Source organism: Zea mays, chromosome 2 (assembly GCF_902167145.1).
Source record: "Zea mays cultivar B73 chromosome 2, Zm-B73-REFERENCE-NAM-5.0, whole genome shotgun sequence".
Lineage (NCBI taxonomy): Eukaryota > Viridiplantae > Streptophyta > Magnoliopsida > Poales > Poaceae > Zea > Zea mays.
Window position 1 is genome coordinate 37633584 of NC_050097.1, and position 24017 is coordinate 37657600.

General features: G+C 49.9%; 1 protein-coding gene across 2 annotated transcripts; it reads right to left on the reverse strand.

Moving 5' to 3' along the window:
• Positions 1-3582: 3582 nt before the first annotated feature.
• On the reverse strand, positions 3583-23944 carry LOC100286045 (kelch motif family protein). Of its 2 annotated transcripts, NM_001414377.1 has the most exons (8): positions 23659-23944; positions 22555-22734; positions 15608-15837; positions 15118-15288; positions 14790-14895; positions 4708-4914; positions 3957-4082; positions 3583-3820 (listed from the first exon to the last, which is right to left on the reverse strand). In NM_001414377.1, the coding sequence occupies exons 1-8, from the start codon at positions 23848-23850 to the stop codon at positions 3755-3757; spliced, it is 1278 nt and encodes a 425-aa protein (NP_001401306.1). In that variant the 5' UTR covers positions 23851-23944; the 3' UTR covers positions 3583-3754. The 2 variants fall into 2 exon arrangements, with proteins under 2 accessions (NP_001401306.1, NP_001152405.1); NM_001158933.2 differs by having other exon boundaries at positions 3583-4082.
• Positions 23945-24017: the final 73 nt, after the last annotated feature.

Consider the following 24017-nt stretch of genomic DNA (forward strand, 5'->3'; position numbering starts at 1 on the left):
GATGGCGTCATTGTCGGATGCGGTGCCCAGAACAACCCGAGAGTCGCCGGCGTTGGCGAAGACCATGAGGTCCCCCTATTTGAAGATGGACAGCGCGGTGCAGCCGCTCTGGACCGCGTCCAAGCGGCAGCTGCGCCAGAGCTTGCCGAACACAGCGACGCATGCGGTCACGTAGTACTGCTTCCAGAGGTCGAACTGTCAGTCGCCAAGCTTCTTTTCGTCGTCGATGAGCGACGCCAACGCGAGCGCCTCCTGCCAGTGGTGTTTGTTCGGGGTTTCCAAGTAAGAAACATGGATTCATCTTTGGCGTTGGTTTATGAAAATGACTCACAAGTCAGAGCCATGGAAAAATATTAAGAGAATAAATGTCACACATATAAAAAAGAATTTAAGTTGAAAACATTATTCAAACAAAAGAAATTACATGCAAGGCTCTTTTTTAAATACTACTCCCTCCATCCAAAAATATAATTCAGGAATCTCGTTGATAATTATCTACTACTACACATTGTGCAAAGGTAGCATGTGGGCTTTGGGAGAGATGTAGTATATATTTTTACTGTAACAAATATTAACATAAACACACATGTGGTGTAGTGGTTCGAATCCCATTGGAGCCACATTTGTGTTTTTTTAATTTAATTTTAGCTAGGCGTGGGATGCACGTGGGAATAGAAATTGCAGGGAGGGGGAATGAGAAAGACAGTGCGGGGAGGGGTAATGGGAAAGACAGTACGAGAATAGGAATGGCAGAACACAGAATGGCAGCCTACCCCTTACCGCCTTAATAAGTAGTACAGACTAGTTAGTCATTATCGGAACTCCAAATATTACAGAAGGCATGTGCATATAGAGGGTAAAAGTGACATTTCAAATTATTAGATCCATGGAAAATAACGGGGTATTCTATTTTGAATGAGTGCGATAAATAACGGGGTATTTTGATGAGCGGCAACGACAAGCGACCGAAAAAAGCAAATTTCCCTATTTTTGACCGACCAAACACAAAACGACAACACTATACTAAAACCGATCGATATTAACCCTAAATGAAATGAAAAGTTGATGCATTTCAATCTCATACTGATATTGCCTACCCTAAACACCAACCCTACCAATTTACAACCCAAACCTAAACGGAGAACTAGTTCAGAAGAACTCACCATACATGGGGGTTACTTTCCCTTCTCGCTGCAATGGCGGCCCTACCTTCATTTACCCTGTTGCAGACTGTGAAACACCCAGCTTTTCAGCCCGCTTCTTTAAAAATCACTTTAGTCAAAATCGTTTAAAATAAACGTGAACAAAGAATCGGTTGGTTGAGTCGTTGAGATAGTAGAAAACCGTCACTTTCTACATCCTAAATTCTATGGGTTTTTTATCTTCCTTCGCATATAATCTTCAAGATACTCAGATTCTCTCCACATCCAAATAAGCTAAACCAAACAGGGTGGTTTGTGGGATACGTCCACGTGCCTCCTTTCAATGGCCATCCTTTTTTCTCTTCCGCAAAAAACCTCCACTCGCCGAAGATTTGAAGCCCTCTCTGCGCCCATCGCCGCCTCCATCCAGATAGGGAGCTTAAACGACGGGACGACCAAATTTAGAAGGATGGCCTATTTGCAAATGAGCGATCCACGGTATTGTCAGGTGGCTCGGATCTCCGGTGTACAAGCCCGTTAGGATGGCTAATGAGACCCAAACGCAGATTAAGGACTTAAGTGGCACACTTTCACTGTTTACTAGGTGAGTACCCGTGCGTTGCAACGGGAACATATAATAACATAATAACTTATATACAAAATGTGTCTTATATTGTTATAAAAAATATTTCATAATCCATTTGTAATCCTAGCCATACATAAATTTTGTTATTTTAATTTAGTTGTTTCACTACTCCATTGCAACCATCAGTATCATGCAGACTTCGATATATGACACGATTTGCATGGTCTCATCATTGAAGAGCACGTGTCACACCTGCCGGTAGAAGTTCCCTCGTACATTGTCAGTCATCAGGTACGCACCACCATACACGCTTGCTTAAACAAAAAAGCAAGTGTATGTGTTTGCGAAGAGAATTAAAGGCAGGCCGGCACAAAAGCTACCCCGGCGATGGCGAGTGGTCATTGTTGTCGGTCCTCCTCTGCGTCACGTCTGGTGCCAAGATGACGTCATAGTCCTTGATATAGTAGTCGTTGAAGGCGCACGACATGACGAGTACTGATGACTCTTGGTTGGGCTGCCAAACGAAGTGCACCCCGGGCTCATCAGCGAGGTAGTACACCTAGCCGTTACACCACCGGATATGCTACTCCTCTACATAAATCTTGTTCGAGGACACTCACACAACGTCAGCAACGACCATCGTCCCAGCGCACAAGAATTCATGGCCGGTCAGTAGTGACTGAGGTTGAGCTTCAGGTGGATGATGAGCTAGACGGTATGATGGCGCCGTTGTCGGATGCGGTGCCCAGAACAACCCGAGAGTCGCCGGCGTTGGCGACGACCATGAGGTCCCCCTATTTGAAGATGGACAGCGCGGTGCAGCCGCTCTGGACTGCGTCCAAGCGGCTGCGCCGGAGCTTGCCGAACACAGCGACGCATGCGGTCACGTAGTACTGCTTCCAGAGGTCGAACTGTCAGTCGCCAAGCTTCTTTTCGTCGTCGATGAGCGACGCCAACGCAAGCGCCTCCTGCTAGTGGTGTTTGTTCGGGGTTTCCAAGTAAGAAACATGGATTCATCTTTGCCGTTGGTTTATGAAAATGACTCACAAGTCAGAGCCATGGAAAAATATTACGGAGACTAAATGTCACACATATAAAAAAGAATTTAAGTAGAAAACATTATTCAAACAAAAGAAATTGCATGCAAGGCTCTTTTTTAAATACTACTCCCTCTATCCAAAAATATAATTCAGAAATCTCGTTGATAATTATCTACTACTACACATTGTGCAAAGGTAACATGTGGGCTTCGGGAGAGATGTCGTATATATTTTTACTGTAACAAATATTAACATAAACACACATGTGGTGTAGTGGTAGCTACGAGCACATTTGCTTGAGAGGTTGCAGGTTTGAATCACATTGAAGCCACATTTGTGTTTTTTTTAATTTAATTTTAGCTAGGTGTGGGATGCACGTAGGAATGAGAATTGCAGGAAGGGTGGAATGAGAAAGACAGTGCGGGGAGGGGTAATGGAAAAGACAGTACGGGAATAGGAATGACAGAACACGGAATGACAACCTACCACTTACCGCTTTAATAAGTAGTAGAGATAGACCAGAATGGCACAGCAATACAAGTTCAGAAACGGGGGTAAATTTCACTCTTATACGAGCATGGTCAGTGGAGGTACTCATGGAATGGAATCTGTGGTCATCAACAGTAACAAGCCCAGCATTTCACGTCACAGACAAGTTACAAGTTGAATGCAAGGACCGCAATAATTCCAGCATATCTGATCGCATGACAACCCAATCACCCAGCTACTTTATGATATTAACACGGACGTGGAGTACCAGGAATCTGGAAATACTTCCGTCACTAACAGAAAGCATGTGATACGAAAGTAAAGAGAGCCCAAGTCAACCATAAGAATGGCTCAAGTTGAAGTTGTGATTAATTTTAGAAGATGAGTGTAAGAGCTCAATAAAAAAAAAGGTACACGCTACAACTTACAAGATTGCGACAGCACCTGGACAGATCGATTCTCTCTGTACAAAATGGTGCAAAAGTTGGTGATCCTAACTAAAAGAATAAACATACAACACACCGGTGGCAATGGCAGACAGTCCCCAACGCCACCCATTTCACCTACGATATATAACCAAGAAAGAACTCGCCCATGAGGGGATTGAAACAGTTTTGTAAACCATAAAACCAAAGAACGGCTTAGTTCTTTTAAAGGAAATCACAAGTGCAATTTAGTTCTCCACATGCACCCAACAACCTTTTTAGGAGACGGGTCTTTTGGTCCTTTGTCTCGTTGCCCAGAAGTGAAATACAGCCAGCCATCCCAGTATCCTACCAATGTGGTCTTGATTCGGAAAGGTAACCGCCCAATCACACTCCATTCCTGCAGATAAAGGTTCAATAATGACGGCATACCAAGGGCCACAATGTTTTACAAAATGTGATTTTGATACATGAGCAACTCCCAGAGATTAGTCAAAAAGATTAGCCAAATTTACTGATTTAGCTACTCTCTAAAATAGATTTCACAAAAAAAAGTAGGCTAATCCAACAGACTCTGTAGGCCGAATGACGGGTGAAAGGCTATCCAAAAAGAAAGAGCGAAAGTGGATGAATGGAGAGCTACTAAATTCCAAGAGTCATTTACAAAGTCTATTGGAAGCGGTTTTCTTCTAATAATAGCTAAATTTACCTTTACAAAATGATCTGGCTAGTCTCTTTAAGTTGCTCCTGTTACCCGCCTAATTATGTACTTTTTAAGCATCATGGAATGTAAGTTTCAGCAATAGAAAGTTTAACGAGATTTAAGTTGCTTTTGTGTTAAATAGACAGCAAAATACTGTTGCACTACCATCTGATGCTATTAACAGAAGCATGAAAACCCACCGACAAGAAACAAGAAATAGAACTGCAACGAGCATGCTCAGTTTCCTCCAATTTGCCATCCTTTTCTGAATTATCTTTACAAGAAACAGAACACACAGAAACAAAGGGGATAAAATACATACCAGCGTACCCAGATTGAACCGAAATACTTCACCAACCAACACCATCTTTTTAGTTATTGGGTGCTTATCTGTCGTTCCTCCAGCAATAACAAGAGAATTGTTGACATTCACCCAAGCAAATTCTATATGTGAATCTGGTTTTGGCATAGGTGGAAGTTCCTTCCAAGTCGTTCCATCATCAAGCATATAAACATTACTATACACAACCTGCCCAAACAGAATGTAATTTTCAAAAAGAGGGGCAATAACAAGGATAAACAAATAGTGCAAACAGGAAGGTTACTGAGAAAATAGTGAAACTACTAGTACTTTTGGATTGATTCTGGTACCAACTCAAAACCATCAATCATGGCAATGATATATGATAGCTTCATAGTTAAATCAAACTAAATGTCTTTATCTTTTGCTTTTTTTTCTTGAATAAAGCAATGCAGACGATGCGAATCTATTTTCTGGTGAAATTAGGTTCATTAATTATTGAACAAAGTAGGTGCAGCATGTGTATATGGATGTCTCAATGGAAGAAGGCTGGGAGGACGTCGTGCTGGCGCCGGTGTGGGGTAGAATACAGATGAGACGATGGGGAACATAATGGAAGGCAAGACTCAATCCTTCTTCTTTGATTGATCTTTCCTAATTACAGACTAAAACCATAGAGGGCTTATATATTTGCCCGGCCTAACATGACTTCATTTAAGGGGATCTAAACAAACTACTTTTATTTAAGGAAATCTAAAGAAACTCTATCTATCTTATCTAAGTACTTATCTGCTCAACCGAGCTTATCTTCCTCTGGCTGCTTAGGCCGGCGCACATATACCTTTCCAGTCATAACATATCTCCCTCCCTCGACGAATAGCTCGTCCTCGAGCTGAAACTGTGGATATGAACTGATGTAGGGGCTCCCATGTGGCTTGCTCTGGCTGCTCTTCATTCCACTGGACCAGGATGTGCCATTTACCACGCTGAAGTTGAGCTTTGAGAACTTTCTGTGGTATGGGCAGAAGCCTACGTTCTCCATCATTGGCAGAGCTCGCGGTAGAACAGGAGGTGATCCTCTGAAAGGGTTTGAGGAGTCCCACATGGAAAGCATCACGTCATGGATGTAGGCTCCTTTAGGCAATTCTAGACGGTATGCCACTGAGCCGATGCGTTCCAGAACTTGGAAAGGCCCTGCATACCTTGGCCCAAGTTTCCCTTCAGGTCGGTTGAACAGTGATTGTGCCTGTCGATGTAACAGGCGTAGCCAGACCCAGTCGCCCACCTTGAACTCAAGATCACTGTGATGGCCATCATAGAATCGCCTAGCATGCTCCAGGGCCTGTAGGAGTCTGTCTCTGACCTCAGCGAGAAAGCAGTCCCGTTCGCGAAACATTTCCTCGGTAGTTGGTGTTGCTGTTGCTCCTTGCTGGTATGGGATGAGTGGAGGGGGTTCTCTGCCATAGACCACTTTAAACGGGGTTGTCTTCAGGGCCGAGTGATAAGAGGTATTGTAGCAATATCCAGCCCAAGCAATCCAGTCAACCCAGGCCCTAGGGCGATCTCCTGTGATGCATCGTAGGTACATGGCGATCGTTTTGTTGACCACTTTGGACTGTCCATCAGTCTGTGGATGAAAAGTTGAGCCTTAGTTTGACGCCAGCTAGCTTGAAAAGGTCCCGCCAAATGTGTCCTGTGAACACTGGATCTCTGTCACTGACTATATAGCTTGGGAACCCATGTAGTCGGACAATCTCATCAAAGAATGCCCTTGCTACTGTGGCTGTTGTATATGGATGACTCAATGGAATGAAGTGGGAATATTTGGAGAATCAATCGACAACTGTAAGAATGACTGATTTTGGTTATGGATGTGCTGAATTCCCTACTTACTCGGGCCAATGATTTGAGATTGTTACAACCCCTGCTAAGGCATGGAAATGGGCAGCGGGTCTCCCTTTATGCAGATGATGTGGTTTTGTTTTTACAGCCTAGTGTTGAAGAATTTGAAGTGGTAAAGGAAATTCTGAGAGTTTTCGGGGAAGATTCAGGGCTGATCACTAATCTAAACAAGTGTAGCATGACTCCCATTCAGTGTGGTGACCAACATCTTGAGGTTGCGCAAGAAGTAATGCCTAGTAATATGATCCCTTTTCCTTGTAAGTATTTGGGCCTCCCAATCTCTGTTAAAAAGCTGCCAAAAAGGTCCTTCCTTGAACTCATTGATAAGATTGCAAACAATCTCCCAGGATGGAAGGCTGCTCTTATTAATCCTGCGGGGAGAGCAGTCTTGGTCAAATCTGTGCTTACCGCTATACCAATTTATCATCTCATAGCCCTCCAATGTCCGAAGTGGGTCATCAAGGCAATTGGTAGAATTCGGAGAGGTTTCCTATGGAAAGGAAGGACAAACATCAAAGGGGGCCACTGCACTGTTGGATGGGCCAGGGTTTGTAGGCCCCTAGATCAGGGAGGACTGGGCATACACAACTTGGAAGTGCTGGGTTGGGCCTTAAACATGAGATGGTTATGGCTTAGGAAAACACAACCTGATAGACCCTGGAATGAAGTTGACATTAAAGTGCACCCAAATGCAGCAGCACTCTTCTCAATGTCAATTTGTTCCCAGGTAGGTGATGGGGCCACGACCTTATTCTGGACAGATAGATGGCTTCATGGGAAATCCATCCTTGAGGTTGCCCCAGCCCTTGTGAGCAGAATTCCCAAAAGAGTTCAGATTTGCAGAACAGTCCAGGAAGCATTGGTGAATAACAGATGTGTTAATGATATATCTGGCAGTTTGCCTGCCCAAACCCTCATAGAATATTTCCTGGTCTGGGACCTAATCCAAGGCTTTCAACTCCAAACTGAGGTGCCTGATTAACATATTTGGTTGCCTTCAGCCTCTGAACAATACTCATCGAAATCTGCATATGACCGTTTTCTCACGGGTTCAATTCACTTTGAGCCGGCTGGCAGGATATGGAAAACCTGGGCACCACCTCGATGCAAGTTTTTCATCTGGCTAGCCACCCTCAATAGATGCTGGACAGCTGATAGATTGGCCAGAAGAGGTCTGGATCACCCGGAGAAATGCCTACTTTGTGATCAGCAGTCTTGTATTTTTGCTAGAGAGCTTTGGTTTCAGGTATTGTCCAAGGTGGGGCTGCAAAATCTGAGTCCAGGAATGGAAGTGACAGTGTTTCAGGAATGGTGGAGACAATCTGAGACCCAATTGAGTAAAGAACAAAGGAAAGGTTTCAATTCATTAGTGATTCTGGTGGCTTGGAGGCTTTGGAAACACATGAATGAATGTGTCTTTGATGAAGCCTCCCCAAGCATGTCTAGAATCCTACAAAGCAGAAGTGAAGATGTCAAGCCTTGGAGTTTAGCAGGAGCGGCAGCCCTTAGAAGGTTATGGCCCTAGTTTAAGGGTTTGTGGTTTATATATTCTGTACCTCCTCCCCCTTTTCTCTATTGGCTGCCTCTTTAGGCAATTTTGTACTTTGGTCTCCTATAGACCACCCCCTATTTCTTCTTAATATAATGATACGTAGTTCTCCTGTGTGTTCGAGAAAAGAATGACTGATTTGCCATATACTTTTGGGAGGGCTTCAATGAAATCCATTGAGATGTCTGACCAAATCTGAGCTGGTACCTCCAAGGTGGAGTGTCTCTGTTTTGTTTTGCTGGCAAACTGAACACACACGGACTCAATTCCTGATCAATGCTCTGTCTATGAACAAAGAAATCTGCCCTCAACCTTTGCAGTCTTCTGGATGCCGCCGTGACCTGCGGAGTGGGCTGTGTGCAGGATAGCTGGAAGTATGCTGGAGGATTGTGGTACAAAAATCCGATTGCCATGCATTATGAGTCCATCTCTGATCTGCCATTGTAACGCCCTGAATTTGAGGGTATAAATTTTCTTCTCCAATATTCACCAAATTCAGGCATTACTCTCTTTTTCTCTTCTTGTTTCGCTCCTTTCTCCAATTTTCAAAGCAATATAGAGACTGGTGTCCGTATCGCGTGTAAACAAAACCCTAAGTTGATATTGTTGCTGCATCATGTCGGAGCATATTTATTTCTATCTGAGGTTGTGCCTAGGCGTGCGTTCGTCTAGTTTTGGTTTTCGATTCGCGGAATAACTTGATTAGAAGCAGGCGATATCAAGTAGAGAGAATCGGCCCCGCGATCCAGCCCAGCCCACGTCGTGGCCCAGCCCGGCCCAGGCGCCCCCCTCCCCCCATTCTCTTTCCCGCGCAGAGTAACCACCCTCTCCCTCTTCCTCCTCTCTCCCAGCCCTAGGGTGGATCCCGGTGAGCGGTTGATGCCGTCCGTCGAGCCCATGGTGAACTTACCCTCTCCTCCCTCCCCTCTCCCTCCTCCCTTCCTCCCCCTGCGCGGCGCCCTGGCCGGCCCCTCCCCGGCGCGCGCGGCCCCCCGGCGCGGCTCCCCGGCGGCTCGACCCCTAGCGTGCCCCCCTGTCGGCGCGGCCCCACCGGTGTGGCCCCGGCCCCCGGCGCGCGGCCCGGTTCCCGTGTGTGCGCCCTGTCCCCGTGCGCGCGCCCTGTCCCCGTGCACGCAACTCCAACGCACGTCGTAACATTTTAAACCCCGTTGGAGTCACGTGTGGTGTCGAGCGCTTCGCCGCGCGACAATCCTTTTTAATTCCGTTTAAGTCACGCGTTGTGTCGCGCGCTTCGCCGTGTGACAATCCTTTTTAAATTCACCTAGAATTGTGTATATTAATTTAAGTGTGTAGTGTAACGGCGATTAATCGAATACCAAACTAATCAGGACCTAGTGCCAATTTTATTTATGCATTGCACGAATATCAATTGATGTGACTATGGTGAGATAAGTATTTTAGTCCATAACTGTTCAATGAAAGAGCTATGTCTCTCGGTTGTAGCTTCGACCGTCATAGTTTCTTTTCTCACATAGTCGTAGATCCAAGCCCTGCGCCACGCGTCTGTTTAGTTGTTATACTTTATTGTGTGGTGTATTGATTCTTTCTATGTTAAGAATGTGGAATGTATGTTTGAACTCGTATAAATAACGGTCCGTTGGTGGAGTCCGAAGGAGTTGCAGGCGAAGACCCTGAGCAGCAGCTGCTTGGTGAATGCAAGTGTCATCTGACCTATCTATGTTCTATACATTTTATAATTCACCTCCCCGCATTTACATAATTTATACCTAAGGATTGACTAGTCTTTGTTTATCCTGTCATTGTTCACCTATTTGGGTTGGATCATTTTCGGATTAGCTCTATGCTAACGCTTTACTTTAATCAATGAACATGATGAGATTATTTATGATACGATGTTTACTTTTGGAAATGATGATGGCATTGTGATATTTAAGGGGGATCGAGCGGTTTCTCGAGTGCCTCTCCGTAAGGACTGGTTCGTTAGATGACCACCCGGGAAAACAGCACGGCCATGAGGGTGGTAAGGGACGCCCTGAGCTAATTAATTAGAGGAACTGAGGTGTAGTTTGCTTCGTCGTCGTGCCGTCAATGGGGTTCGGTGTATGCGGCTGGCTCTGCCGAGGGTGGTTTGCCCCTTGGGGAGGAGTGCGGTAGATTTAGGAAACCTAACGGACGGCTACAGCCTCAGGAAATCTTTGTAAAGGCTTCGTAGTGAATCCCTAGCCATTCACCTCGGGAGTGAACAAGGATCTTGTAAGCCCGGGCTAGAGAGGGAATCACGGCTCGTGGGTAAAGTGTGCAACCTCTGTAGAGTGTTATAAAACTGATATATCAGTCGTGCTCACAGTTATGAGCGGCCTTGGGAGCTCCTTTGATTAGAGATACTATGATTACAGATGATGATGAGGACAATTATGGTTTTGATGGTGATGATTATGATTATGGTTTCTGGTATTCTTTCCGTTTGGAAGGAGTACTTTTGGGTTAATAACTTGGGTTTAATGCTGAAACCTGGCTCTCTACCAGTAATAATTATCTGACCAACTAAAAGCAATTGCTCTAAGTTTCACCTCACATACAGCTAGTCCAATTCAGTCAAACGGGACATTTGCTGAGTACGTTGATGTGTACTCACCTTTGCTTTACAACACCAAAACCACCAGGTTGTCCACATTGCAACCTCTGTTCAGGAGAAGATGAAGTCGTGATGGAGGATTTCCAGGAGTTCCAAGACTATGATGAGTTCTAGGCGTGGGTTAGCGGCAAACCCCCAGTCGGCTGCCTGTGAAGGCCGTGTATTGCTACGTTTCGTTTTCGCACTTTGATTTATGTTTAAGACTATGCGGATGTCTCGGGCATCATGATGTAATCAAATTAATACTCTTTTATGTTATTATTTAAGCACTGTGTGATGATGTCCAACTATGTAACTGTTGTGTACGTGAATTGCTGATCCTAGCACGTACATGGTTCGTATTCGGTTTGCCTTCTAAAACCGGGTGTGATAGCCATGGCGCACCCTGCTGCCCCTTACTGATCTGATTGTGCAGGAGCTGACACTCTTGGTTGCTTGCACAGTCTTGTTGGAGGTCTTTGTAGAGTTGAAAGGTGTGTGTTGAGATCATATTGACCGATCCACTGGTGATGTCCCTGCGTGGGAGAGCATTTTCTATTGTATTTAGTCGGCCTGCCCTATATTCCACCTTGAAGTCGAACCCAAATAGCTTACTAATCCACTGATGCTGAGGTACAGTTGAGAGTCGTTGATCTAGCATATACTTGAGGCTCAAATGGTCTGTACGTACCACAAACTTTCTGTCCCACAAGTATGGACGCCAATGGCGTGCTTGAACCAGTCCAATGAGTTCTCTCTCATATGCAGCGAGCTTGACATGTCGGGCTGCAAAGGGGCGGCTGAAAAAGGCAATTGGTCCCTCATCTTGATGCAACACGGTGCCAAAACCTAAGCCGACGCATCACAGTCAACAATGAAAGAGTTGGCAAATTTTGGTAGTTGCAAGACAGGGGTTGTAGAGAGCTCTTTTCAGTGCCTCAAATGCTTCGTCTGCCTCTAGGCTCCACTAGAATCCCTCTTTTTTAGGAGTTTTGTTAGTGGTGCAAGGATCACTCCAAAACCTTTGATAAATTTGCGATAGTAGCCCGCCAACCCTAGAAATCTCCGCAGTCCTCGTGGTGCCTATGGTTGTGGCCAGGATGTGATAACCTCCACCTTGGCGCTATGCATGGCAACTCCCTCTGCAGAAATGACATGCCCCAGATAGGTGACGGTTGTGGTTCCAAAGGAGCACTTAGACTGCTTAGAAAATAGCCTATTGGCTTTCAGGGACTCCAAAGCCGCCTTGACATGTATGAGGTGGTCAGACCATGATGCATTGTAAATGAGAATGTCATCAAAAAATATGAGCACGAATCGCCGAAGGAACTGTCCCAACACTTCATTCATGAGGGCCTAGAATGTTACCGGGGCATTGGAGAGACCAAATGGCATGACCAAGAATTCAAAATGACCATGGTGTGTCCGGAAGGCTCTTTTGTGCACATCATCGAGGTGAACACAGACCTAGTGATAGCCTGAACGGAGATCCAATTTGGTGAAGAATCTTGCACCCTGAAGTTCATCCAACAATTTGTCGACTACAGGTATAGGATACTTATCCTTTACTGTCTTCTCATTCAAGGCTCTGTAGTCGATGCAAAAGCGCCAGGAATTGTCAATTTTCTTTACTAACAATACTGGGGTCGAGAAAGCCGATGTGTTGTGGCTGATGATGCCTTGTTGGAGCATGGCCTTACATTGGGCTTCAAGTTCAGCTTTCTGGAGTTGTGGATATCTGTATGGTCGTATTGCTACTGGTATTGTCCCTGGGAGGAGATGAATCCGGTGATCACAGCGCCTTGCTGGGGGAAGGCCGCTAGGTGTATCAAACACTTCGTGAAGCTGCTGTAGTAGACAATCCATCATGGGTTTGGGGTCTGCTTGGAGTGACCGGACTGCAGGTCTAATGGGGATGTCCCAGCGCTGCGAACCCAGTCCCTTCCAGAGAATATGTTGTCCTCTCCTCCAGAATGCCATACACAGATCATCCAAATCCCAAAGTATAGGTCCCAAAGTGCATAGAAATGTGACACCCAATATAATGTCAAAGGAAGCAATCCAGGGGGATGGCGTAAGCATCCATTAAGAACTCTTCATCGGCAATGGTCATACCTATACTGTTAGCAATCTGATGGCAGTTAATCTTGTCTCGCCATTTGCTACTGTGGCCTGAAATCCTTGGTTGGAACTATATGTGAGACGCATCCCATCTGTAGTTTTGAGGCTGACAAAATTGTGGGTGGAGCCCGTGTCAAGAAGAGTTGTGAGGGCGTATCCCCTAATGGCTACTTGCAGCTGCATGGTGCCCTCTGAGCGGATGCCTGTTAAGGCATGGAGTGAAATGATGGGTGCTGGATTCTCTAGTGTGGACTCATCCTTCGTTCCTATGTCTTCTTCAAAGTTCGTGACCTCCAGATAGAACATTCGAGGACAGTGGTGTCCCCGACATATTGTTCGTCACAATTATAACACAATCCTTGCTTGCGTCGCTTTGCCATTTCTGCTGGTGTGAGACGCTCGAATTGTCGTGGTGGAGCTGTTGGGGTTGGGCTTGTCACTTGGGAGTGTTGAGCTGGGACAGGGATGGACGGTCACTGCTGTGGACGCATTCCTTTGAATGGAGGAGCAGTCTGGTAGTTGTCCAGAGCCTGATATCTTCTCTCGTACGCCTGTGCCAGACTTAGGGCATGATTAAGATCCTTTGGAGCCATAAGTTCCACATCAATCTTAATATGCTCTAGGAGATCTGCTGTGAACAATCGAACCCTCTGTTCTTGGGTGAGAGGTGTGATGTGTCCAAGGAGATCCCAAAATCGTTCCTGATAATCATCCGCCGTGGAACAAAAAGGAAGGTGTGCCAACTCACCTAGTGGATTGTTCCGTAATGGTGGTCCAAAGCGTTGCTGACAGAGGAACTTGAAACGAGCCCATGATAGAGGAGGTTCATCGCGCTGCAGCTGGGAGTACCATGTTCGGGCGATGCCCGTCATGCGGTAGGATGCAAGCCACACCTTCCAATGTACGTTGGTCGATGAAGAACTACTCACACCTATTCAACCAGCTGATGGGATCCCCCTTTCCTGAAGGTGGCAAATTCCAAGCGATGGAATCTAAGCACGCCTGCCATAGTAGGAGCGTCCGTGATGGTGGTCTGCATGTGGCTGGTTCGTGGGAATGATGGAAGAGGAGATGGGAAATGGGGAACAGGTAGCAGATGGATGGGTAAGGGAGATGTGGATGTAGTCTGGGAATATGGCGTGGAGGTGGGAATTATGGTTGCGGCTGCTATGGTGGAGGATGTTGCGGCGCCCGGGATGCCAGTCGGTAGTGTGGGAACACCGCCGTACCCGGGTATGCCGTAGGGAAAGTCCTGTGGCATGGTGGTTGCTGGCGCCATGGTGGTTGTTTCCACGGCGGCAACACGAGAAGAGATGGACGACATTTGCTTGGCGAAGTCACTCAGTTGACATTGCACTTCACCGAGCGTGGTGGTGATCGCCGTCAGGGACGGCTGGAGAGCAGCGGAGGTCGTGTCTCGGCTTCCTCAGATGCTGGCATATCCGATACCAGGTTGGTAGACTTGGCCCGGCTGCGAAGATTGTATGAGTGGCTACTGGGGAAAGGCTTGGAGGAAGAAGGCTGGGAAAACGTCGTGCTAGCGCCGGTGTGGAGTAGAATACAGATGAGACAATGGGGAACACAATGGAAGGCAAGACTCAATCCTTCTTCTTTGATTGATCTTTCCTAATTACAGACTAAAACCATAGAGGGCTTATATATTTGCCCGGCCTAACAGAACTTCCTCCATTTAAAGGGATCTAAACAAACTACCTTTATTTAAGGAAATCTAAACAAACTCTATCTATCTTATCTAAGTATTTATCTGCTCAGCGAGCTTATCTTCCTCTGGCTGCTTAGGCCGGCGCACATATACCTTTCCAGTCATAACAGTTAAGTTGTCTTTAACGTAGGGAATTGATCTCAGTTGATCTTAAAACATAAGGACAACATAATGTGCATCAATTAGCTATAATGAGTTGCATATCAACATACCTCACTTCTTCTAACACATTTAAATATAGGAGACCCAGGCTTGGCCATGAAATCACCTTCTTGACCACCAATAACAAGGAGTTTATCATTTGCAACTACACAAGCCCTGGAAGTAAAAGGCAATTTCTTTATAACTTCAGCAACTTCTTATAAAGTATGATGCAACCAAATATAGAAAACATTTCCTAGAAGCATAAATGTTGCCCAGAGCATAAGTGGAAGTGCAAAGCGCCAAACTGCCAAGACAGCCTAGGGCATAGGTATCTAGCAGCATGCTTTCCAATGAAAATGACAACTGCTGATAACATAGGAAGGGAAAGTTCGAGACCTATGAGGACCTCCACGCGGTATTGGTTTCTCGCTCCTCCACTCTTTCTCCAATGCTTTCCCATCCTTTACCGCGAGACTCCAGTGTTCAAGCGCAGGTTCATGCCTATCCTCCTTGCTGCCACCCATCACATGAAGTCTGCCTCTCCAAAGTTGTGTTGCTGGAGCATATCTAAACAGAAGAATTTTAGTTGGAAATATATTTGGTTCAAGATCTTTACAGCCTACAAGTTGACCAAATATTCAGACAGTATTTGCAATAGCAGGATCAGGGGCAGAGCTACAGTTAAAATCTAGTGGTGCAAACTTCTATGCATCTATTACAAATACAACATTATATGGTGAAAATGGAAATTTCTAGTAAATTTGTTCTATGGTGGTACCTGTGTGCCACCCTACTCTGCATGGGACCAACAACTTTCAAGTGCAAGTAATGGATAGATGAACAATGCATGGATGCCCCAATTTTAAAAAACAAAAGAAGATAGTACCTAGGAACTGGCAATGGTGGCATGCCACGCCATTCTTTTGTTTCTGTGTCCAATACAAAATTTCGAGTTGTTGGTCCCCTACATTGTGGACCATACTGTCCAGTTACCACATAGATGAATCTTCCATCAGTAACCATCCCCAAATGTGAATGTGCCATGTCTTCGGGCATGTCAAATCTTCCACCCCATGTATTATCCGAGAAATTGTATATATCAACATGAGAATGCACCTAAAAGAAAAAAGAAAAGAATATTCCTTAAGGAAGGCAACTTGCTTAACATATTGAAATAACTCACATCTAAATGCAGTTTTTTCAATTAAGAAAAAAACATGGAATAGAACACCAGGGTGACATTTATATTCTGCAATTACTACATAGAATTAAAAGTCCAGCAATGTTAGTATATTATAACGGCATGAAACTGCCATAGTGCCATTTCTATAATAAAGAAGAAATTTACATGCAAGTCACCTACATGAAAAGGAAAAGGAAATAGTTTACAAAGGGGTGCCAAGCTAGGCTCCTATCACCAAAGAAGCTAAGAAAACACACCAGCAAATCCCCAAGTTTAACCCTCCTCCCTAATTTTACTCTGATACCATCTACATAACAAATAATAGAATTGCATAGAAAAGGAACCTTTGCGATGTTATTACTTGTTATGTAGATGGAATCAGAGCAAAAACTGTTGAAATGTTGTACATGGGCCACATGGGCCTAGACACATAGCACATATACTCTAACACCCCCCCGCTGTCTGAACTTCCGTCGCAGCGGAGTTCACAGACAGGACTCAAAAAGGAAGACGTAACCACACCGTACAGTACACCATAGGATCCCCCCACAGCCGCAACTAGCCACTACTGATGTTGAGGCTGGAGCGAAACTCGGCGAAGGTCGAGGACGGAAGGCCCTTGGTGAAGATATCAGCAAACTGGGAGGTGGTCGGGACGTGGAGGACCCGAACGGCACCGGCGGCGACATAATCGCGGACGAAGTGTAGATCGATCTCTACATGCTTGGTCTGCTGGTGCTGCACCGGGTTGGTGGAGAGGTAGACGGCGCTGACGTTGTCGCAGTAGACCAACATGCTCCTGGAGAGGGGACTGTGGAGCTCGGCGAGGAGCTGCCGGAGCCACGCAGCCTCCGCCACGTCGTTGGCCACAGCACGGTACTCCGCCTCGGCACTCGAGCGGGAGACGACCAGGACACCAGGTTGCCGCCTAAGAAGACGGCGTAGCCGGAGGTGGAGCGCCGAGTGTCCGGGCACACGGCCCAGTCAGCGTCGGTGTAGACGACCAGCTCGGAGGAGGTAGATCGGTGGAGAAGCAGCCCGTAGTCGACGGTGCCCCGGAGGTAGCGAAGGAGGCGTTTGAGAGCCGCGAGGTGAGGCTCTCGGGGGTCGTGCATATGGAGACAGACCTGCTGCACGGCGTAGGAGATGTCCGGCCTAGTGAAGGTGAGGTACTGAAGGGCACCGGCAAGGCTCCTGTACCCGGTGGGGTCCTCGACAGGGTCACCTGTGGCCCCAGAGAGCTTCGCCTGCGTGTCGACTGGGGTAGAGCAGGGCTTGCAGTCAATCATCTTGGCCCGCTCCAGAATGTCAAGAGTGTACTGGCGCTGGTGAAGTAGGAGTCCTGAGGGCCGAGGCTCAGCAGTGACACCCAGGAAATGGTGAAGCACGCCCAGATCCTTGACCGGAAACTCCCGTTGGAGCGCGTCGACGAGGCGGCGAAGAAGTGACTGACTGGAGGCGGTGAGGACAATGTCATCCACGTAGAGGAGCAAGTAGGCAGTCGCTGCTCCATGGTGGTGGACGAACAGAGACGTGTCTGACTTTGCCTCCACGAAGCCCAGTGTCACCAGGAACGTAGCCAGTCTGGAGTGCCACGCCCGGGGGGCCTGCTTGAGGCCGTAGAGGGACCTGTTGAGCCGGCAGACCATGTCAGGGCGAGAGGAGTCCACGAACCCCACCGGCTGACAGCAGTAGACGGTCTCGGTGAGGGCGCCGTGCAGGAAGGCATTCTTGACGTCGAGCTGGTGAACTGGCCAGGAGCGAGCAAGGGCCAGCGAGAGCACCGTGCGGACGGTGGCCGGCTTCACAACCGGGCTGAAAGTCTCATCATAGTCGACTCCGGGGCGCTGAGTGAAGCCCCGAAGGACCCAGCGAGCCTTGTACCGCTCCAGGGTACCATCGGCCCGCCGCTTGTGCGTCCAGATCCACTTGCCGGTGACGACGTTGGTGCAGGGCGGACGGGGCACCAGATCCCACGTCTGGTTGGCGACGAGCGCCGCGTACTCCTCCTCCATCGCCCGACGCCAGTGGGGGTCCAGCAGGGCGGTGCGGACGGAGGAGGGTACCGGAGAAACCTGCGAGTCTCCGGTCGTGGCCGCCAGGACTCGGGGCGGCAGGGTACCAGCCGCGTGCCGCGTCACCATCGGGTGGACGTGACGCGGGTCGCGGTGAAGGAGCGGTGGGTGGTACACCGGCGTCTCGACACGTGTCGCGGGTGGCCGCGGCGGAGGTGTAGGTGTCCCTGGCGGGGACTGGGCCACCGGCGGTGCCACCGGAGGAGAAGGCACCGGTGGCGGTGGCGGCGACGGCGGCGGTGGAGGGGCGAACCCCGGCGGCGGTAGTCGACGCTGGTAGACCCGCACCGGCTGCGCGAAGCGAGCCGGAGGGGTTGGTACCGACGTCCCCGTAGGCGGTGCAGTCCCACCACCCCCGCTCGGCCCGGGGGCGATCGGAGACGGGGCTCCGCGGAGAGGCGACACCACCGTAGGCGACACCACCGGACCCGGGCAAGGCACCGGGCCGGGAGGAGAACCGACATGCGGTGAGCGAGTATCTGTAGAGAGAGGAAGAATAGGTGGCTCGACCACCGCGTCAGTCGGAAAGAGAGTGAAGAGGTCAAGGTCAGGGTCGGAGGAGGGTGGTGTGGTGGAGGAGTAGGGAAATGCGAACTCATCAAACACCACATGGCGAGAGATGAGGACCCGGCGAGAGGAGAGGTCAAGGCAGCGGTAGCCCTTGTGGTCCGGGGAGTACCCGAGAAACACACAGAGGGTGGAACGGGGTGCGAGCTTGTGAGGAGCAGTGGCAGCGGTGTTCGGGTAGCAAGCACACCCGAAGACACGGAGGTGGTCATAGCGCGGAGGGGAACCGAAGAGTGCCTGGTGAGGAGTGGGGGCAGGGCACGCAGTAGAAGGGAGACGGTTCAGGAGGTAGGTAGAGGTGTGGAGGGCCTCAGCCCAGAAACGTGCCGGTAGGTGCGCCTGGAGAAGGAGAGTGCGGATGGTGTCGTTGGTTGTGCGGATCATGCGCTCAGCCTTGCCGTTCTGGGAGGAGGTATACGGGCAAGACATCCGCAACTGCATCCCGTGGGAGAGAAAGAAGTCGCGGGAGGTGGAGTTATCGAACTCCCGACCATTGTCACACTGAACGGCCTTAATGGGGAGGCCAAACTGAGTGGACACCCAGGCGAAGAAGTGGCGGAGGGCGGGGAAAGTCTCAGACTTGGCACGCAAAGGAAAAGTCCACACATAATGAGAAAAATCATCAAGCACCACAAGATAGTATTTGTAGCCTGACATACTGGTAATAGGTGAAGTCCACAAATCGCAGTGTACAAGATCAAAGGCATGAGTAGCATGCGAGGAAGAAGAATAAAAAGGAAGACGAACATGGCGGCCTAACTGGCACGCATGACAAAGATGCTCATCATGGGATCTAGTACATGGGATAGTGGCACTACGAGTAAGCTGAATCAAGGCATCGCGTCCGGGGTGGCCAAGGCGACGATGCCAGGTGGTAGAAGACGTGGCGGCAGCAAAAACAGCAGCTGGGTCAGGTGACGAAGACGAAGAAGATGTGTCGTGCGGAAGCCGAAGGGTGTAGAGGGGGCCGGTGCTGTCACATCGGAGGAGGGGGCGCCGAGTTGCCGAGTCCTTCACAGTAAGACCAGAAGAGTCAAACTCGACAGAACAAGAATTATCAGCAGTAAAACGACGAATAGAGAGAAGATTGTGGACCAAAGAAGGAGCGACAAGGACATCGGGAAGGCGAAAAGAGCCGGGAGGGCCGGCGGCACCCATAAATGTGACAGGAAGACACGAGCCATTCGCCACCATGATGGACGAGGGGAGAGAGGAAGAAGGAGGGCGAATAGAGGTCAGTATACCAGGGTCGGGAGTGGTGTGGTAGGTAGCACCGGTGTCTGCGATCCACTCGGGACCCATCGGCGGAGTCAAAGTGGGAGTCTGGAAGGCAGCCAGGGCGGCCGCGTCCCAACCAACCAGCCCGGACGGTGGAGTAGCCGGCGGCGTGGTCCACGAAGAAGCGGCAGGCGTCGAGGTCCAGGGCGACGGAGAGGCGAAGGCGAACCCCGGTTGCGCACCAGCGAACATGGCCGCCGGGGGACGAGCCTCAGAACCTGAAGCGGCAGGCGTCGAGCTCCAGGGCGACGGAGAGGCGAAGGCGAACCCCGGTTGCGCACCAGCGAACATGGCCGCCGGGGGACGAGCCTCAGAACCTGGCCCCTGGAACGGCCACATGGAGATGCGCCCTGACCATGGGTGGTGGTAAGTGGGCCAAGACGCACCCTGCAGGGGTCCCGACGCCGGTGCGTTGCCACGGGCACCACCGCCGGAACTGCCACCACCACTGCCACCGCGTCCACCACGGCGTCGACGACCACCACCGCCCCCACCTCCGCCACCTCGACCCCCGCCGCCCATACTCGGCCCGGGAGGACGATGGCCAAGGGCAGACTGTGACGGAGTAGGTGGACGGGTCGGGGTGAAAGCCGCCAGAGCAGTCGAGGAGGACGAGGACCCCGGGCCGGAGATCGATGCAGCCTGAGCACCCAGAGTGATCTCCTCCAGGGCGAGGTCGTCGCAGACCTGGAGAAAGGTAGGGAAGGGCCTCTGGCGCATGATCAATGACCGTAGGTGGGTGTAGCGATCGCTGAGGCCGCGGAGGATGTTGAGGACGAGGACGCGGTCCTCCACGGGGCAGCCCAGATCACCAAGTGAGTCTGCCATGGTCTTCATCTTGCGGCAGTACGCACTGACACTGAGGTCCCCCTGGACGAAGGTGCGGAAGGTCGCGTCGAGGCGGAGAGCACGGGCCTCGGCGTTGCCCAGGAACTGGCCCTCGATGGCCAGCCAAACAGCCCGAGCGTGAGGAAGGTTCCGGAGGAGGCTGTGGAGGTCGACGGAGATCGTCCCCACGATCCAGGTGAGCACGATACTGTCGAGGCGCACCCACGCAGCAGTCGGCGCCACGCCGGTGGGGTCGGAGAGGACGTGATCATCCAGGGCGTAGCGGCGAAGGGTGAGGAGGAGTAGGTCCCGCCAGCGTGCGTAGGACGACGACTCTGGCTCCAGGACGACGGGGACCATTAGGCGAATGTTCTGGACACTCCCAGCCTGAAGGTGGAGCTGAGCCACGAGCGGGTCAGCCGGGTCATGCCAGAGCATCGTGGTGGTGGTGCGGGGCTCGGTTCCGTACATGCCGCCCACGGTGGCAGAAGAGGTGGTCCCGCCGTCGGACGCCGCAGGCGAAGCGAGGAGCTGTTCCGCCGCGGCAATTTGAGCAGCGATAGCGTCAGCGGCCGCACGCTCGCGCTCCCACACGAGGGCCGCTTCCCGCAGACGGGCCTGTCGCGCCGCATGTTCCGCACGGGCAGCGGTGAGGGCGGCGACGGTGTAAACCTGGTGGGAGGCCGGTGGAGGAGGCGGCGGATCGACGACCAACGGAGGGGGGATCGGAGGGGGAGGTTCCTCCGGACCGGCAACTCCAACCGGAACCGCACCCGCCACAGCAGTAAGGACAGAGGCGGCGCGCGCGGCGGCGAAGGCCCCAGCAGCGGCACAAGGCCCTGCTGCCCACGCCGGCCCGAGCGCAGAGGCAGCGGCGGCTGCAGGGGGCCGCGCACCAGGGGCAGGGGAGGCAGCGGTGGCTGCTGGGGGGCGCGCGTCCCCCGCGCCGGCGGCGGCAAGGACGCCAGACCCCGCGCCTGCGCGGCCGGGAGGAGCAGCAGCGGCTGCGACGGCGCCTGCGCCAGGGGCGGCAGCGCGCGCCCAAGAGGAGGAAGAGAGGGGAGGGAAGTGGGGGTCGCCGGCCATGGGTTCAGGGCGGCCGCGCACGTCGGTAGAGGGCGGCGGCGGCGGCGCTGGCCGCAGCAGGGCAGGCGGGTTCCCTGGCGCGGGGCCCTGGACGCGCGCGTGGCGGGGCGGGCCAGGCGGCGCGGCGCGCGGGTCCGGGCGGGGCGGCGTACGGCCGCGGGCGCCGGACGGAGCGGCGCACAGCCGCGAGCGCCTGGCGGGCGGCGCACGGGCGGCCCGGCGAGGTGGCGCACGGCCGCGGCAGCGCGGGCCCTAGCGCGAGCGGAGGCCGGCGGCGGCGACGTGTCTGGCGGCGCTGGAGGGCAGAGGAGATGAGGGAAGGAAAGAAACCCTAGCTGATACCATGTTGAAATGTTGTACATGGGCCACATGGGCCTAGACACATAGCACATATACTCTAACAAAAACTAATATATACCACAAGTAATTCATGTGTATTTCATTATGTAAGAGCATACATGAATACATGCTGAATGGTCAGGACTAGCTAGAGCTTGGCAATCTCAGTAACTCAGGTAACTTACTAAAATTGAATGAATAGGGTATAATACAAGTGCAATCAGTCTATTTCACAACTTAGCAACTTGGTAATACGTCCTTTAATGAATGCAAGAGTATATAAGGAACTATCATGAGGTATCATTCAAATCTACATTGACAAATACTTTTTCTGTTATGCCTTCCAAAATATAAAGTGAAATCATCATGTGCAAGAGAATATAACTGCTCCATATCAAAACGTGTAGAAAAGAAGATATATTGGAACACAAAGCATGATGATATAGGATAATGGAAGATATCAGGCAGGTTTCTCACATGGTTAATGGTGCCATACCCAGCAAATACATATAAGAGATTCTTAATCTGTATAGCAGCGCCATCCAAACGGGCCACAGGTGCTTCAGCCATCTCCTCCCATTTCAGTTCTGGAGCTGGCAAGTCCGCAAAAGTTGCATTTATGCCAGTCGAACCTACAGATTTCTTGTCCTCCTTAATCTGTACAAGATTATAAAAATGACTAGTCCTGAGAGAGGGCATTGTAGCAAAGTGACAAGAATAAAAAAAATAAAGTTGCAAATAGAATCCAACGTAACAGACTTTTTAGACCAAGTGATAACTAACAATTCCTCACAGCATGTTATTACAGACAAAAATAATGCAAAACACCCAAGCATGTAACAGAAATTTACACATTGTTTACAACTGTATGATACCGAATGATTCGAGCAAAAAATGTGTGATGCAAAATTCATGTCAATTGGACATATGCGAGATATTATCTACAGTTGTTATTATGCTAAATTAATGTCGTCTAGGCAAAAGTATGACAACAAATGTGAATGGACAAACATATTTCTGACCATGGAAAACTGAAAGGACAACTCCCTTAATTTTCTGGTGGTGTACCCGTGTATTCTACTTTTACACATAGGACCTCGATTTCAAATTAGATTGCAGAGAAGTGTTGAATATGTTTATAAAAAGAAAATTGATTTGTTACTATGACAACCTATAGAAATTATAGATACTACATCACTCAAGCGGATCTGCAGCTAAGTGTTTGTGTTATGCTAATTGAAAACTAATGCACATAACCCACAAGCAGAAGCTGTAGCATTAGGAAAAAGGCCTACTATACCCAAGGATCACAGCCAGAGTACTTCCATTCCTAAGAAGCGCGCACATAAATGGACTGCATTAGGTTGAGTAAATTCCCCAATCAAGCAAAGTATGCTCAGCTCAGCTGTGCATACGTTTCCCAATACGTTCCTGATTCCCACCAGATCCTTTCAATCCCGTACGCGCGTCGGTAATACGCTCCCCAACCCTACCACGGAGGACTGACGCTTGAGCCACAGCGGCAAGCCGGCAGCAATCTCGCATCCCTAAGCATTGGGCGTGAGAAAGGGGAGGCTTCACCTTCTTCGCGACGGGCGGCGTCGAACCGGCGGGTCCGGTGTGGAGATTAAGCCTGGAGGACCAGACGGCCGAGGACGACGCGGAGGACGAAGCCCAGAGGTAGTCAGCGACGAGTACGAGGCCGAGGATGGCGACGACGGCGAGCGCCACCAAGTGCTTCGGCACCCGCGCCTTCGCCGCCGGCCGCGCCATCGGCAAGCGGCTACAACTGGACTACAGAAGGTGGACGCAGCGATGGAGGGGACTGGAGCGCGTCGCGTCGGTGACATTCCCGTTGGATCGGCGCGATCTCTATCTATACTGTTTGTCAACACTTTATATATTTCTAATTTCTTCGTCTTCTTAACCAATCCATCCGT

Bases quoted from the DNA above. Each gene is read 5' to 3' on its own strand.
- LOC100286045 (NM_001414377.1), bottom strand. From the start codon at position 23,850: ATGGCGCGGCCGGCGGCGAAGGCGCGGGTGCCGAAGCACTTGGTGGCG. The intron at 4,083-4,707 runs GTATGTATTTTA...CTTTATCTGCAG, and splicing joins GGTTCAATCTGGGTACGCTG to GAATGGAGTGTGATTGGGCG. The intron at 3,821-3,956 runs GTTGTTGGGTGC...TATATATCGTAG, and splicing joins AAGACCCGTCTCCTAAAAAG to GTGAAATGGGTGGCGTTGGG.